Raw genomic sequence first — 15,561 nt, forward strand, 5'->3', positions numbered from 1 at the left:
ATTTTGACTTTCATCAGGATCTCATTTCGCATATTATTGCAGACATTTTAATACATACATATATGATCAGGTACGTTTTTTTATTGAAATCTACTACCCGTGCAACCTGCGTGACACTTGTCGCTAAACAAAGGATATCTTACTATGATCACCCCCAATAACCTCTCTCTCATTCATTCCACAACTGCAACAAAAAAAGATAGTATAAAATACAAGAGTATGAAGTAAAAAAAACGTGCCTACACAATCATCTCTCCCCCTTCTGCCTCTCCCTCTCTCTTTGCCGCTCCAGCAAAATCAAAGCGAAAAAAAAACTAGAGAGCAAAAAATCCACCATTCTACGAATAAACTCAACACAAAAACCCACCCGACTAACGACCCTCTTTTTACTTTAATTCAATCTTTTCTCTTGTTCTTCGCTTTACCAAAGTACTCATTTCCTCCCCCTTTCCCTCTCAAATCTAAACATGCATTTACTTTCGCTAGAGGAGAAAACGGCAAAAATCAAGGAACATAAGGGAATTATGTGTTGATAACTGTCCGGGGAAGTAACTCGCTCATCGTTTCGAATAACGGTAACCGGACAAAAAAAAAGTTGAGCTGGGGAGCGTTTCAGGGGGGAAGAGAGAGAGGGGAAATCTATCATACTCTTTGAATGTGGGAGAGGGTTTTGAGAAAACAGGTTTGAAAGGGTTCTTTGGAGGGGAAATACAAAATGGCGGGAAAAGAAGGAAGAAAAGAACAGTCTTGTAGACATGAGTGTAAAAAAAAGAACAAGAAATTCGCCCTGAAGAGAGAGAAGAAAAAAAGAGAGGCCAAAGCCCATCACAAAACCTCGCTGTTCAATACCGTTCCTTGTAAGAAAGACAAAAAAAAACCCCTCCCCATTGGTAAACCAGAAAGATAGAAAAGAACAAATTCAAACTCAAAGAAAAAAACAATCACCCGCTGACATCCCAGTATCCCGAACCTCAATTTTCAAGGGCAAAAAGAAAAAAACACACACATACGGGAAGCAAAGTGTCAAACCGATTAAACCCCAGAAAAGCATACACACACACAGATGTCTCACACTCCGCCGTTTACTCCTCCCTCACAGTGCCCCGAAACCGTTCAGGAGCCGGACTCGACTTCTTAACCGGCGGATCCATAATCGTCGGACTACTCAGGGGCTCGAGGCTCTTGACGGGGGGAAAAACCGGAGTCTCAGACAGATGATGGGTATGACTCGGCAATCTCACCCCATCGTGTTTCGACGGCGCAGGAATAGGATCGGGGAGCATCTGGGCCGGCATTTGCGACGATGGCGATGGGGCGATGCGCATGGGGGCTGGAGCCGGGGACGACATTGTTGCGGGTAGGGGTGCCGGGGATGAATGCTTTACTGGTGAGAAAGATGGGCGATGGGCGGAGGAGGGAGGGAAAGAGGAGTGTGGGCTGTTGAATTGGAAGTTTGGGGGGAGGCCGTTCGAGGGGCGCGGGGATGCGGCGGGCGAGTGTTTGACAGGGGAGCCGCCGGCGGCGGAGGTGGGGCGGCTGAAGCTGCGGGCGTAGGAGGGGAGGGATTGGGAGGATGGAGCAAAAGGGTTAGAGCTGAAGGGGTTGGCGCTGAATGAAATATTGCCGTTTTGGGGTGGGTGGGATGTGTGGGAGCCCTTTGTGGGACTGCTCTTTGTGGGACTGCTGGGTATCCGGTGGAGATTGTATGGTGGAGGGGATGATGTAGGGGATGATGGACGAGGCCGTATTGGTGAGGACATGCTGCCGTTTGCACCCTTTGTTGGCGATCCGTATGCGGCCTCGGATCTTTGGATACCAGGGGGTCCAAGAGCTTGACCTCGTGGTGATAGACTTGGACCGTCAACCCAAGGCTGTACCGGGTGCATAGAGGGTTGGAAGGCTTGCGGAGCAGAGGGTTGCGGTGCTGGTATCCGAATCGAGTCGAGTCCAGATGGCTTGACACCGTTGGTTCGTGATTGATCATTAGACGCGGGCGATTGTGACGTTAAGCGTAATTTCAGAGACGGAGGTTTGGGCTGCTCTGCCTCTGCCTCCTTGCGTTTACACGAAGTGCAGATGAATACGAACTTGGGGTCCTCAGTCTGCTTCTCAGTGATTCCATGGCATTTCATGTGTTGCCAGACATTGCACTTTTCACAAGATATCTGGGGCGTATCGTCGTTCTGGTCAAGGTTAGCACTTGTTGAGAAGAATTGGACCTGCAACCTTACCAAGTTGGAACCGTATTTGCCACATTTCTCACAGTCAAAGAACCAGTCCTCCTCTTCGTTGAGCCTCTTGAGATCACTTTCATGTTTCTTCATCATGGCCTTGAGATGCCTCTCTGATAACCTTGCGCTGTTAGAAGCCAGCTTCTGTTCATTTTCCTGAAGTTTGCGCAGCTCCTCCTCTTTCAGAATTTTGGCAGTCTCTCGTTCCTTAAGTCGCTGCTCGCGGGTCATCCTGCGCGAGTCCTGTGCTTCCTCGAGCTTTTTCTGCTTCTCTTGCTCTGCCTTGGCCATGGCAAGTTCCTCCTGTCTCTTTCTCTCTGCTGCTTCAGCCTCCTCAACCTCCTTTTGTTTCTCAAGCCGCGACGAGATTCGGGACGAACGCTTCGCCATGGCTAGTTTCTGCATGTTCTCCAACTCCTTCATCTTGCGAGCCTGCTTCCTGGCTTGTTCCTCGGCCAGCTTCTCCATGACGGGGATGACGTCTTCTTGGATGCGTTTGCATAATATCTTCTCATTTGGATCGCGACTCTTTCGGATACTGTTAATGTACTCCTGATAATCTTCCAAGGTGACGCAGACGCATTCCCATTTCCTGCTTCCAAAGCCGTCATCAACCTCTTCAGACTGTTCACTTGTTGCTTGCTCTTCTTCGGCGGTCTCCTCCGGCTCGGGGGTTGCTATCTTTTGTCGCTTACTGGATCGGGAGCCTTTTGACTTTTTTGGCTTCGGTTTTGACTTTGCCTTGGTTGGTTCGGGTGGTGGGGGCGGATCTGTCATGCGGTACATGCGATTGTCATCAAGAATAAAGATGGTCCTTTCCTGTGAGTCCCAACCAGTGGGCTCCATGCGCTGAAGACCAGGGTTAGCGACATTGCAAACGCTCGGCCATGTAATGCTTACCCAGAGCGCCTGCTCTCCATCCGTTGCAGCCATCCTCTCCCTTATCGAGTTTGGGTTGTTGAGTGTCCATACAGACAATTGTTGTAGCACACGTATCTTTGTGAAGACGTTGAAATCGTTGAATTTGAGGGGCTCTTCGTCTTCGCCAAAGGGGTTTCGGTTGGGCGCTTTGGCAACGTACTGTCGGCGGGCGTATTCATCGAATATCTCAAGCCTGACATATTGTTAGAGGTGGCGGGAGATGCGCAATGGCAGAGACGTACGTAAGGCCCTTGTGTGACGACACATGCTTCAGCAGCGCCAGGCCAATCTGAGCAAGTTTTTCCGAGGGTTGTGGCTTGAGGCATTCGGACTCGAGGTCCTATGGATGTGTCAGCGGATGCTGTATCAAGCATGGGCGGGTGCAGTGGCAGGGACGGTGGGCGCAAGTTGCATTTACCTCAATGTCAAAGTCCCTGTCGATCTTGACGGCATCGCCAAACAGGCTGATGTACTGGGCGAGATTGGCAAACTGCCACATATTGCGCAGTTTTTGTAGGGTACTCGGCTCCGCTGTAGGCGACTCGACGTCCATTTCGTCGGCGGCGCGTTTTCTGGACGGCATGGCTGCGATGCCTCGCGTGCGGCGACGCGTGCGATTGGCGGTATGGAGGTGGCGAGGGGACGAGGAGGTTTACGGGGTATGCGTCTATTCAGATGGGGATGGGAGGATGGGGCAGATGTTGGCCGTGGGGGTCGCGTAGGCAGGGCGGAGGAGTGAATGCGGCTCTATTCTGGTGAATGTCGAGAGTATGAAGTCGCGCGACGGGGAATCGGAAAAAGGCGCCTTACCCCTTTCGGCTTTCCCGCGGATCTCAGCGCCTTTAGGGGAGCCTCACCAAGCAGCACCATGTGTTTCCGATTGAGGCGCCTTACTCCTTCCTGTGTGTGTAGTAGTAATAGTAGTAGTACGGACGTATGGAAGGCACGTGACAATACTCGAGCATGCCCAGACATTGTTCATTTCATCTATCCAGCGTAGTATCTGGTATATACATAGCAGTCGTTTGTGGTTAGGTGCTGGGCGGCACTCGGAGTGCTGTGGTTGGTGCAGTTGCTCGAGGGCGATGAAACAGGGCAGGCAAGGCATCAAGCCGGCAGCGATGCGCCTGTCAAAGCGGTGCCGAGGCGGTTGCGAGATGGCGATTACGCGTTTGGATGAGGGTGTGGAGCTGTGTGGGCATGCGCCGCGCAAGCGTGGGCCACAGTGGTGTGGCTGGAGAATGGGACAGGCAGAGTAAGGGGTCTGCTGCGTAGTCAGCCTTAAGCTGTTTCGGAGCGGCCAAGACGTGTTGGCTCTTGGTGTGGGAGTCGGATTAGTGTCTATGCATGTGCATGTGCATGCGTTGATATGGGGCCATCCGTAAATCCATCCAGAAGACGGCTTTCCCATGGTAGATAGTAGATATGTTTAGCACATGGCCACGCTACGTCGCCTTGCAGTGCATACTAGGAATTTCACCAGCCACAGGGACCTGGCACGACGTTGGCCTAAAAATACACGCACCCTCCCATCGGGCCCGTCCCATCTCTGATAGCAGCTAGAACAACTCGGATGCCCGTTCCTGCGGAGTCGAGCCGGACGTAGCCTAACCGTCTTCGCCGTCGGGGCCTCTGAATCCCTGCTTGCTGTGGCTCAGGGCTCAGGGCTGCGGGCGCCGTCCCGCTCTCGGTCAACAACGTCTTGTAAACTTTCCCACAACTCTCCCTCACCATCCGCCCTGTGCCCTCCTGCGCTGAGCACACGCATCCTGTCCACGCCTACCCGTGCCCTACTCTTCGCCCTGCATTTGCCTGCCTTGAGCCTGTCGCCTGCACCCTACATGATTGCGCCATAGCACTCTCACACACGCAGCCACACACTGCGCCAGTCAGGGCTGATGCTGAGGTGAAGGTCGCAAGTCAGCCAGCACGCTCCAATGTCCTACCCAGATCCCAACCACGACCGAAGACACACCAACGAACCAATCCCTCTGCAAGATCTCAATCGCCCGCCAGATCAAGCCGACAACCATGCGCCGCACCACCAGCACAACCGCTCTCTTAGCGACCGCGGCCGCAACCTGCTCAGAAACTCGGGCGCCATGGGATCGGCTCACTTTCGAGACCCTCAGTACGCTCCCATTGCCGACGTCTCGCCCAGTCCCACGCGACATGCACACCGTCCCCAGATAAATACCAGCCTGGCCTCTGCCCACCAAATACGCAGAGTCGACGATGACGATGGCAGCTCGCCCTTGGATACGGGCGCGTTCCAGGCTGCCATCGGCTTTGGCATGAGCATGCAGTTCCAGGGCGAAACCTCACCTCCAATCCCTGCGCCCGCTTCACCAATGTCGTACGTGCCCTTGGACAGCGAGCCGGATCTCCATCGATCAACCTCGGAAGACCAGCACAGCTACTTCTCGCCCACCTACGACGACACGGCCCACCTCACAGATCCGCGCAACCTCCAGCCCATGAGCGGGTCCGCTGCTCCCACCACCCCAACCCGCCAAGACCGATCGAGTTTTCAAAGTGTGCACTTTCTCAGTCCTGGAGATGCCGCGTCAGGTGCGCGCCATGGCGGCGACGACATTGGCCAGGTCGAAGCTGCCACAGGCAACCTGAGAGACTCAAGAGGAAGGAGCCGGTCTCTGTCGCCTGGTCAGTTTGGCTCACCTCTGCATCGGGCTGGTACCATCATGCGGAACATGTCTCAGCGTGTCATCAACGTCACCAACGACTCCGAGGTTACGGAGCGCACCATTCGCAGAAAGTCGTCGGTGCACAATTCCCGTCTCCATGAGCCTCCGTCATTTCCAGCCCTATCGGAATACGCCACAGATGGCCCTACCTCGCCGCTGCCCTCTACACCTATAGAGAAACCCCCTTCGCCTATTGCTTACCAGCGGAAACCAAGCTGGCAGCGCCCTTCGAACCCGTTGCGCGGAAAGAGTCTGGGCATTTTCTCTGCTGACAACAAGCTGAGGATGAAGCTGTGCGACCTCTTGGTACACCCAGTGACCGAGCCGCTGCTTCTCATACTCATCATCGTCCAAACAGTACTCTTGGCTGTTGATGCCCGCACAAAGGCACAGTACAACCCCGAGGCAAGGGACAAGTTTGCTGCGTTTGGAAACATTGATTTTGCTCTCCTGGGCCTCTTTGTCGTATACACTCTCGAAGTCATTGTCCGTATCATCGTGTCTGGCTTCATCATCAACCCTGTCGAGTACAGCACCATCAATCGACAGGTCGGACTTAGGGAGGCCGTCTTGACCAAGGCAGACCAGATATTTAGCGGTTTTCAGCGACAGCCCTCGCAAAGAAAGAGTGGCATCAGCCCCAAGCCTGCTCAGGATCCCCAGCAACCTTCGGTACTACGCGCCTTCACCACTGCACAAATGTACCCAGACGAGGGTCCCACCGATCCACGTCAGCAACAGCGTATCCGTTTGGCCCACCGCGCCTATCTCCGACACTCCTTTAATCGCGCCGATTTTGTTGCCGTCACTTCATATTGGATTGCCTTCATTCTGGGACTCTGGAACATCAACAACAGCAGAGTGATTCTTGTGTTCGAGATGTTGAGTTGTTTACGTATCGTCCGCCTTTTGAATCTTACTAGCGGTACCTCGGTCATTCTCCGGAGTTTGAAGAAGGCTGCTCCTCTGCTGGTCAACGTAGCCTTCTTGATTTGCTTCTTCTGGCTCCTCTTCTCAATCGTCGGTGTTCAAAGCTTCAAGTCAAGTCTTAGGAGAACCTGCGTGTGGCAAGACCCACAGGGTGTTCAAAATTTTACCAATTCGGACCAATTCTGTGGTGGACACTTGCTTGACGAACCTGGTATCCGTTCAGCAGGATACATACCCGCTCCAGGCAGGCCTAGTGGACCAGAAGGCGGTAAAGGCTTCCTATGTCCAAAGGGCTCACTCTGTGTCGAGAGCACTAATCCGTTCGACGACACGCAAAGTTTCGACAACGTCCTCCAGTCGCTCGAACTCGTCTTCGTCATCATGTCGTCCAACACCTGGTCTGGCATAATGTATACTGTAGCAGACACCGACTACCTCATCAGCGCTATTTTCTTTATTGTTGGAATCATCATCCTGAGTTTATGGCTGATTTCATTGCTAATTGCTGTCATTACTTCTTCTTTCCAAATCATCCGCGAAGAAAGCAAAGCCAGTGCCTTTACTGGAGAAGAGATCAAAGAAGAGCCGACCGACGACAGCAACGAGAAGCAACGTGTTAGCTCTCTCAAACGTTTTTACGACAAAACTCGATTCCTTTGGGTGGCTGTCATAGCATTTGGACTGGTTGCCCAGATGATGAGAAGTGCCAATATGAGCAACTTTCGCAGATCGTTCATCGACACAGTAGAACTGGTTGTTACCCTCATCCTGGTTCTCGAGATCCTCATCCGGCTCATTGTCGATTGGAGGAATTTCTTCCGGAGCAAGCGAAACGTCGTAGATCTTTTCATTGCCATCATCACGGCGATTATCCAACTACCCGCTATCAGATCCGCACATAACGGGAGGGCTTATGCCTGGCTAACAGTCTTCCAAATCATCCGCGTCTACCGTGTCGTCTTAGCTATACCGGTGACGCGGGATCTCATTGTGAGTCTTTTATCACTGGCGTATCGGTAGAGCCTAGTTAACGATATTCTAGATGATTGTGTTTAAAAACGCCAGCGGTTTGCTGAATCTAATTCTCTTCGTGTTTCTTCTAACCTTCTTGGCATCCATCTTTGCTTCGCAGCTGTTCCGAGGCGAAATTCCAGAAGAAGATGATAGCGGAGAACCGATCCGAGTAGCCTTCTTTGATATCTACAACTCCTTTCTGGGAATGTATCAGATTTTTTCCAGTGAAAACTGGACTACGATCTTGTACAATGTCACGAATTACCAAAAACCCTTTGGCATAGCATGGATAGGGGCATCGTTTTGTATCCTGTGGTTCATCTTTGCCAACTGTAAGTCTAAAACTATTTACATGTGTAAAGACCACACTCTAACACCCTAAAGTCATTGTTCTGAACATGTTTATTGCTATCATCCAGGAAAATTTTGATGTCTCTGAAGATGAAAAGCGTTTGCAGCAAGTCAAGGCATTCCTCCAGCAGAAAGAGGACGGCCTGTCTTCTTCCACTGGGTATGTTTCAACTATCTATCAGAACTAAATTGCCTGCTGACCACTTGTAGTAACCTGTCACTGTCATCCATTTTCAAGCTTGGCCAGGCGCGTCGTCGAGATCCTCTAGATTACGGTCATGCTGCTACTGAAATGCTTCTAAAAGACGCTGTCGTTCGCGACTTCCTTGATGAAGGTAACGGGCACGCAAGCCCACCAGAGGCAGAACCTCCTCGCCCAGGCCTTCGTCCCGCGAAGACTATAGTGGGATCTGGAGCCATGTCCACCATCTGGCAACGTTTTCTGCGGCGCGTTGTCAATCGCGAGCCGAATCCTTTCTATGCTCCCTTGGACTTTGGTCGTGCGTACGAGGACCTCGATCCAAGTAGTATGGCAAAAGAAGTAGTTTCAGCCACGGAGAAACGCAAGAAGGCTCAGCGCGAGTATCTGCGGAACCACCCCAACTACAACGTATCTCTATTCATTTTTCGTGTCAACAATCCGATACGGAAGTTCTGCCAACGCGTTGTTGGTCCTGGCCGAGGCGGCGATCGTATTGAAGGAGTTGCGCCATCTGTCCCCATTTGGTATGCGTTTTCGGCATTCATCTATGCAGCAATCATTGCCATGGTGCTCTTGGCCTGCATCACAACGCCACTGTATCAGCGAGAATATTTCATGCGTCACGAGTTCAGTGTCAAGAACTGGTTTGTATGGGTAGACATGGGTTTCGCCATTCTCTTCAGCGCTGAGGCTCTGATCAAGGTCATCGCTGACGGTTTCTTCTGGACACCAAATGCCTACTTCCGCGGCTCCTGGGGATTTATCGATGGTGTTGTGCTCATCACTCTATGGATCAATGTTGGCACGTCGTTTTTGAACGAGGGTCAAGTGACTCGAACTGTCGGCGCCTTCAAAGCTCTCAGGGCTCTTCGTTTGCTCAACATCAGTGACAGCGCGCGAAATCACTTCCATTCACTTATTATTCGTAGCTGGTGGAAGCTCCTTTCGGTGAGTAGGATCGCACATACGCATCGACATTACTAATGACTTACCCAGGCTGCCTTTGTCTCCATGAGTTTGTTGATTCCATTTGCCATCTACGGTCTGAATCTATTTGTCGGCCAGATGCAGTCCTGCAACGATGGTGATTTCCCAGCAGGTGCCAACCTCAAGGACTGTGTTGGAGAATACAACAGCTCGCCGTTCGAATGGACTGTTTTGGCCCCTCGCCAAGCCTCGAATCCCTTTTACGACTTTGACAATTTTGGAGACTCCCTCTTCATTCTGTTTCAGATTGTATCCCAAGAAGGCTGGACAGACTGTACGTGGACTGCAATGAGTATCACTGGAATTTTTACACAACCGGAACCCAGAGCGGCCTCGGCCAACTCGATCTACTTTATCATTTTCAATTTGCTCGGCGCCGTCTTCGTCTTGACTCTGTTCGTGTCTGTCTTCATGCGCAACTACACGGAACAAACGGGAGTTGCCTTCTTGACGACAGATCAGCGATCTTGGCTCGAATTACGGAAGCTTCTCCGTCAAGTTTCCCCCTCGAAACGTCCATCGTCGACCAAGCAACGAGAAAGCTGGGAAGAATGGTGTTACCGTCGAGCTATCACAAAGACTGGATACTGGCAGAGGTTCGTCACGGGTGTTTTGATATTACATCTCATGTTGCTCTGCCTGGAATGGTATCCAGGCTATGGCCCTTGGGAGACTGCCCGAGACTACATCTTTCTTGTCCTTACAATCGCCTTCATCGCAAACGTAGTCATTCGGATCGTTGGTCTTTCCTGGCACCGCTTCCGGAAGAGCGCCTGGGACATGTTCTCCATCTTTTCTGTCACGGGAACCTTTGTGACATCGATTCTTGTACTAGCAAGAAATGACATTCGTATCTTCGTCCAGCTCCACAAGCTCTGTCTTGTATCAATTGCCCTTTTACTCATCCCACGGAACAATTCGCTGGACCAGCTTTTCAAGACGGCAGCAGCAAGTCTTGCATCTATTGGCAACCTGCTTGCCACGTGGTTTGTATTGTTCCTGGTGTACGCCATTGCTCTCACGCAAACATTCGGTCTCACTCGATTTGGAGAAAACGAAACTGGAAACATCAACTTCCGCACTGTACCCAAGGCGCTCATTTTCCTGTTCGTCACGAGTGGAGGTGAGGGCTGGAACCAGTTCATGGAAGATTTTGCAAGCGTCGACAAGCCTTACTGCACTGTCGGAGACCGATATTTCAATAGCGACTGTGGCAGTCCCGAGTGGGCACGAGCACTGTTCATTAGCTGGAACATTTTGAGCATGTACATCTTCGTCAACCTGTTTGTCTCGTTGATTTACGAGAGTTTCTCGTACGTCTACCAGCGGAGTAGTGGGCTGTCCGTCATTAGCCGGGAAGAGATTCGTCGGTTCAAGCAGGCGTGGGCAGAATTTGATCCTAATGGGACAGGCTACATTTCAAAGGATGTGTTTCCAAGGCTACTTGGAGAACTCTCTGGTATCTTTGAGATGCGCATCTATGATGGCGATTTCACCATTGGTGCGCTCATTGAGGAGTGCAGTATGACGAATCGACGGGAGTCGAATCTGCCAGTCGCAGGCCGCGAACCGACCAAAGAAATCGACATTGACAAGCTGAACCGTCGGTTAGCACAGCTACCTGTGGCCGAAATCCAGCGCAGACGAAAACGCATGAACACATTCTACGAGGAGGTGCATGTATCGAGTGACCCGGATCGAGGCATCCAGTTCTCTTCATTGCTCATGATCTTGGCACATTACAAGGTCATCAATGACAACAAGAGCTTGAGGTATGTGTTGAAAGCACTGTGCAAGAAAATGGCTAACAATTGGCAGACTGGAAGAATTCTTGAGACGTAGGGCTCGCCTGCAGCGAGTGGAAGAAGCAGTCCGGCGCAATGTTGTTGTTGGCTTCTTCGACACGCTGTACTGGGCGCGACGATTCCGCCGCGCCATGGAACTGAAGAAGCAGGGACGCATGGCAACGGTTCCGCAGTTTACGGTTCCGGAGATTTTCATTGATGATGAAGACATCACCAACGCCAAGCGGGGTCCTGCGGTAGAGAGTCCTCTCTTCTCACCTCAAGACCTGTACGCTCCGTCACCAAGGAACTCTGCTGGGCCTTCGCTCCCACATTTGCAAACGGACCAGAATCGAAGTGGAAACAGTTCGGTTCAGCAGTCACCGACTGGGTCACCTACACGGAGAAGCGCACAGCCAGCATCGCCCATGTCGCCATCTGCAGCGGATCCCGAGTGGCAGTTTGCGTCTGCGCTTAGCCGGCCACCGAGTCCGCTCGAGGCAGAGCCGGGGCAGGGCGATAGTCGCAGCCGAGCGAATAGCGCAGTTAGCGCCGCTGATGTTTTGGAGGTGCTAGACAACTCGGTATGGGGAGAAAGTATCAGGAGAAGTTTTACAACCAAGAGGCGCAGCTAGGCTAGGCTAATAGCGGCTGAACAAGGTGTTTTGCAGGGGGGATACGAGCCGGTCTAGCAAGCTGAAAGGCAGCTTGTTGACCGTGACGATCAAAAGGGAACTCGGCGTTGGTACTGGAAATGGGGATTTGACAGGCAGGATGGGGGGGGGGGCAAAGTCTTGGGGGTTCGTTGTTGCAGATACTCGGGACAGTCATGGTGCAACACATGTTGCATCAAGCTCACGAGAAGGAACCAAAACACGCACGCGAGCGGTCTCAAGCCGATACAGGCACATAGGCATGGAAATAGTAGCAAACCTGATCTGCACGGGGAGGAGGTACTAGAAGGGACGGCATGGGAACGGGTTGTAATCGAGGCCATCTTGGCGCCAGTGTACCTAATGGTTGGAGTGGGGTGGATGGTGTGGTGGTGTGTTGTGGCGTGTTGTGGCGCGGACTTTTTGACATTGCATAGCGTTGGCGTTGAAGTGAGTCACGACTACTTACACTGTAGAGCTGGTAGACTTCCTATCTGGATGGACTGTTATCTTTTCCCTAGATATGCATGGATGCTTTGACTGTGATGGGTATGGTGGGTGGCAAACTCTATGTAGCGTAGTGTATGTATGCAGAAGCGAGGGGCGCATGCTGGACTGATGGGCTTGTATCTTAAGGTTTGAGCCGTTATGTCACGGACTCGCTTGCGGCTGACTGTGCGGTCAAACGCGAGGGAGCAGCACAGCGGCATTAATACGAGCATGTAGTCAATTGGGGAGCCATGATTACGGTGGCGATGATGATGATGATGGTGATGACGACTGGGGTGTCTTGGTGTTGGACTAGCAAAGTAGCAGTCATGACTCCTCCTCCAATACTTTCCTTCCTTCTTCGGTCTGTACACTTATTGCAAAGGGGCCAGCGGCGGTCCACAGCTTATCTCGCAACGTGGCCTTGGCACGTTGGTGGATGTTGTCGAGAGCAGCGGATACGAATACCATTGGGAACGCTAGTCTAGGCGAGCTGGTTGGCATCCCGTACCTGAAACTCGCGCGTTGCGCATGACCCATAGACGCATTTGCGCGCATGTGCAGTGCCTCGTTTTCCATCAGACAATGGACCACGGACAAGCCGTCGATGCGTCGCCTGCATTACAATGGCATCTCGATTCGTCTGGTGGCCGGGGGCATCTGAAACACTCGGTCGGCCGTCAGACAGCTCGGCATCCCTCCGTCGCCCCTCAAGGATCATACTGCTTGCGGCCACCGGCTGTCTGTCGCAGATTGTTGTTGCGTCACACAGCCACGGAGACGGCGCGGGCTTCATGTGCTGTGTGGGCGGCCAGTGAGCGAGGGCTGGTTGGTTGCAACGCGAGAAACAAGACGATGGGGTGCATTGTGTCTGAAGCCAGCTAGATTGGTATAGATGCTCCGGTGAGAACACTCGTCTGTCTCTTGCACCCAATCGGTCGCTTGCACCCTTATGTACTGGTACTACTCTTTTCTGCTGTGAGCACGGTACGGGACGCCATCGGCGGAGACGCCTGCACGGTAAAAGATGCCCATCATGTAAGGTCAGTGTGTGTGTGTGAGTGTGGGTGTAAGTATGTGCATGAGGGGGACGGATGTTCCAGTCGCATGCATAGGGTAAAGAGAAGGAAGAAAAAAAGGGACTCGTCGCAACATCAAGGCCCCATAGTACGTAACCAGAACAAACGCGACGACGCTCAATGCGCTATATCTCTTCGGCCGAAAGCAAGCAAGCAAGACGTTGAGGACACGCACATCACCCACAATCCGGTGGTTGAGCATAGAGAGAGGGAGATATGGATCATCCTTACTCGGTCCAATGCCATGCAATCTCCTCTATCAATTGCAGGGCCTCTGGCTGGAAATGAGCAGAGCAATTTGTCCGCGGCGCCCAGCAAGGGCCCAGCAGGCCCAGCAAAACCCATTGTAGGTAGACGAGTCTGGTAGTAGGAAACCAACGCCCATCGACTTCCCGCTGGCTAGTTCGCTTGGGCCGGCGATCAAACAATGGGCCAGAACCCCCCGTCCCCTGCCCACTTGAAGCGTCGTTCCATGGTTTGAGAAGTTCCCTGGCACACGCAACACGCACGCGCACTGGCGTCCTCTCAACCCACAAGATGCGACACGACAGCTTTGGGGGGTAGGAGGGAGGGGAAGAAAGGGGATCCGCACCTGTTTCTCTGCTGCGTCTCAAAAGGCTGCTGTCATCTCGTTCTTTCCCCCAAAAAAACTGCTGAATCATTTCCCCTCCCTTCTCCTACGATTCATTCGTTGCTTTTTGTTTTTTCTCTTCATACTGTGTCGTGGCTGGTATTACTACACACAACAAACACACACATCCCGTCCGTCTTACTTTTAACGGCAAAAAAACGCACGTCACAACGCAACGACTCAACGCTTATTTCCCACTGACGCCACGCTACAATTAACGCGCAAACGATTTAACAGAAAATCTGAACAAGGTTTTTCCCGCTTTCTGGTCTACTTTATCTCGGTCCATTTTTTTTGTTGGTGGAAAGAGCCAAATCTACACGAAACTCGCACGCCTTACCCTTTTATCCAACTTTGTTCCACCCACACGAAGCTCAGACCCGTCTGTCATCCCTACCCGCCGGGACCATTATCTTTTTGCTTGCCAACGTCATTTACCGTTGCTTGACTCGCTAAAAAGAGAGACTGAGAGAGAGAGAGCTGACGGGACCCGTATCCTTGGTTACCCTTTCCACATCAGCCCAACCTTGTCTGAGACTATCCTTATACCTTGCTTTGCCCTCTTCCGCATCGCTTGATTGCTTCTTTCTTCTCTTCTCTCCATCTATCACCCTCTGGAAAGGACAGACAATCGGACTCTCTTCTTCTTCTTGATCGACATCAAGGTCTCTTCAACACCAACAAACCCACTACATTCATTCTCTGAGAGAACGCACCCATCCACCCCTCAACCAACAACAAACCAAACCAAACCAAACCACCCAACATGCCTTCCTCCCCATCCCGCACCAACCGCTTCCAATCCTTCACCCCCCTCCGCAGCACCACCGGCTCCCTCCGCCGCCTCAAAACAGCCTTCAGCCCCACCCGCGGCGCGTCCATGCGCTCCGCCTCCCCTTCCTCCATCCTCACCTCCTCCTCCATGACCTCCCCGCTCACCCGCAACTCGTCGCCGCACAGCCAGCGCTCCTCGTCCGGCTCGTCGCTGCGCGAGTTGCTCGCTGTGCGCCGCAAGCCCAGTGTCCTGGAGTTTGAGCTCGAGGAGGAAAGGCATCTTTTTGAGCAGGGACTTGATGTCCTGGAGCCACGGCCGAGTGCCGGTAGGGGATCGAGCGAAGTGCTTGTTGTGGGTATCTTTGAGGTTTTGGATGGGAAGCGATAGAGCCATCTCTTTCGCTCCTCCGTCTTGGTGTTTTTTGTTTTGTTTTGGTTTTTTCTGGCTATTTTGGGATCGGACATTTTCCTTCATGATGGATGAAAGGTGGTGTTGATTTGGCGTTTATCTCTTTTTCCCTTCTTTCTCCCTTTTTTTCGAAACTTCTTCTTCGATGGGGGAGGGGGAAAGTTACGCTGGGTCTTGCTTGTTTTTTTGCCATGGGGTGGCGGGTTGTGAATCTCCCCCCTCCCCTCCCTATCCCCATCTTTTTTTTCTCCCCTTATCCTTCTTGCCTAGTAATGTCAGGGCGAGAATGGGTTGTTTCCCTTTTCTTTTTTTTTCACTTCTTTGCTTGCTATGCAAGCCCCCACCCTCATACAGCTTCTTTTCACTCAACGGTCGGTGGAGAGGAGAGGGGTAAACATGGA

The 15,561-nt window shown here is 52.2% G+C and overlaps 3 protein-coding genes across 3 annotated transcripts; 2 read left to right on the forward strand and 1 right to left on the reverse strand.

Moving 5' to 3' along the window:
- Positions 1–1,082: 1,082 nt before the first annotated feature.
- COCVIDRAFT_91898 (hypothetical protein) lies at positions 1,083–3,735 on the reverse strand (the record flags this gene model as incomplete). The annotated part of the gene is made up of 5 exons (XM_014703866.1): positions 1,083–2,183; positions 2,232–3,080; positions 3,132–3,345; positions 3,395–3,492; positions 3,571–3,735. 5 exons carry the CDS (start codon positions 3,733–3,735, stop codon positions 1,083–1,085), a joined length of 2,427 nt encoding a protein of 808 aa, XP_014559352.1.
- Positions 3,736–5,089: 1,354 nt separating this feature from the next.
- Positions 5,090–11,760, forward strand: COCVIDRAFT_24283 (hypothetical protein; the record flags this gene model as incomplete). Its single annotated transcript, XM_014703830.1, has 6 exons — positions 5,090–7,777; positions 7,830–8,133; positions 8,186–8,312; positions 8,363–9,302; positions 9,351–11,113; positions 11,160–11,760. 6 exons carry the CDS (start codon positions 5,090–5,092, stop codon positions 11,758–11,760), a joined length of 6,423 nt encoding a protein of 2,140 aa, XP_014559316.1.
- Positions 11,761–14,743: 2,983 nt separating this feature from the next.
- Positions 14,744–15,139, forward strand: COCVIDRAFT_91949 (hypothetical protein; the record flags this gene model as incomplete). Its single annotated transcript, XM_014703867.1, has 1 exon — positions 14,744–15,139. One exon carries the CDS (start codon positions 14,744–14,746, stop codon positions 15,137–15,139), a length of 396 nt encoding a protein of 131 aa, XP_014559353.1.
- Between the last annotated feature and the right edge of the window lie 422 nt (positions 15,140–15,561).

This window comes from Bipolaris victoriae, assembly GCF_000527765.1.
Source record: "Bipolaris victoriae FI3 unplaced genomic scaffold scaffold_19, whole genome shotgun sequence".
Lineage (NCBI taxonomy): Eukaryota > Fungi > Ascomycota > Dothideomycetes > Pleosporales > Pleosporaceae > Bipolaris > Bipolaris victoriae.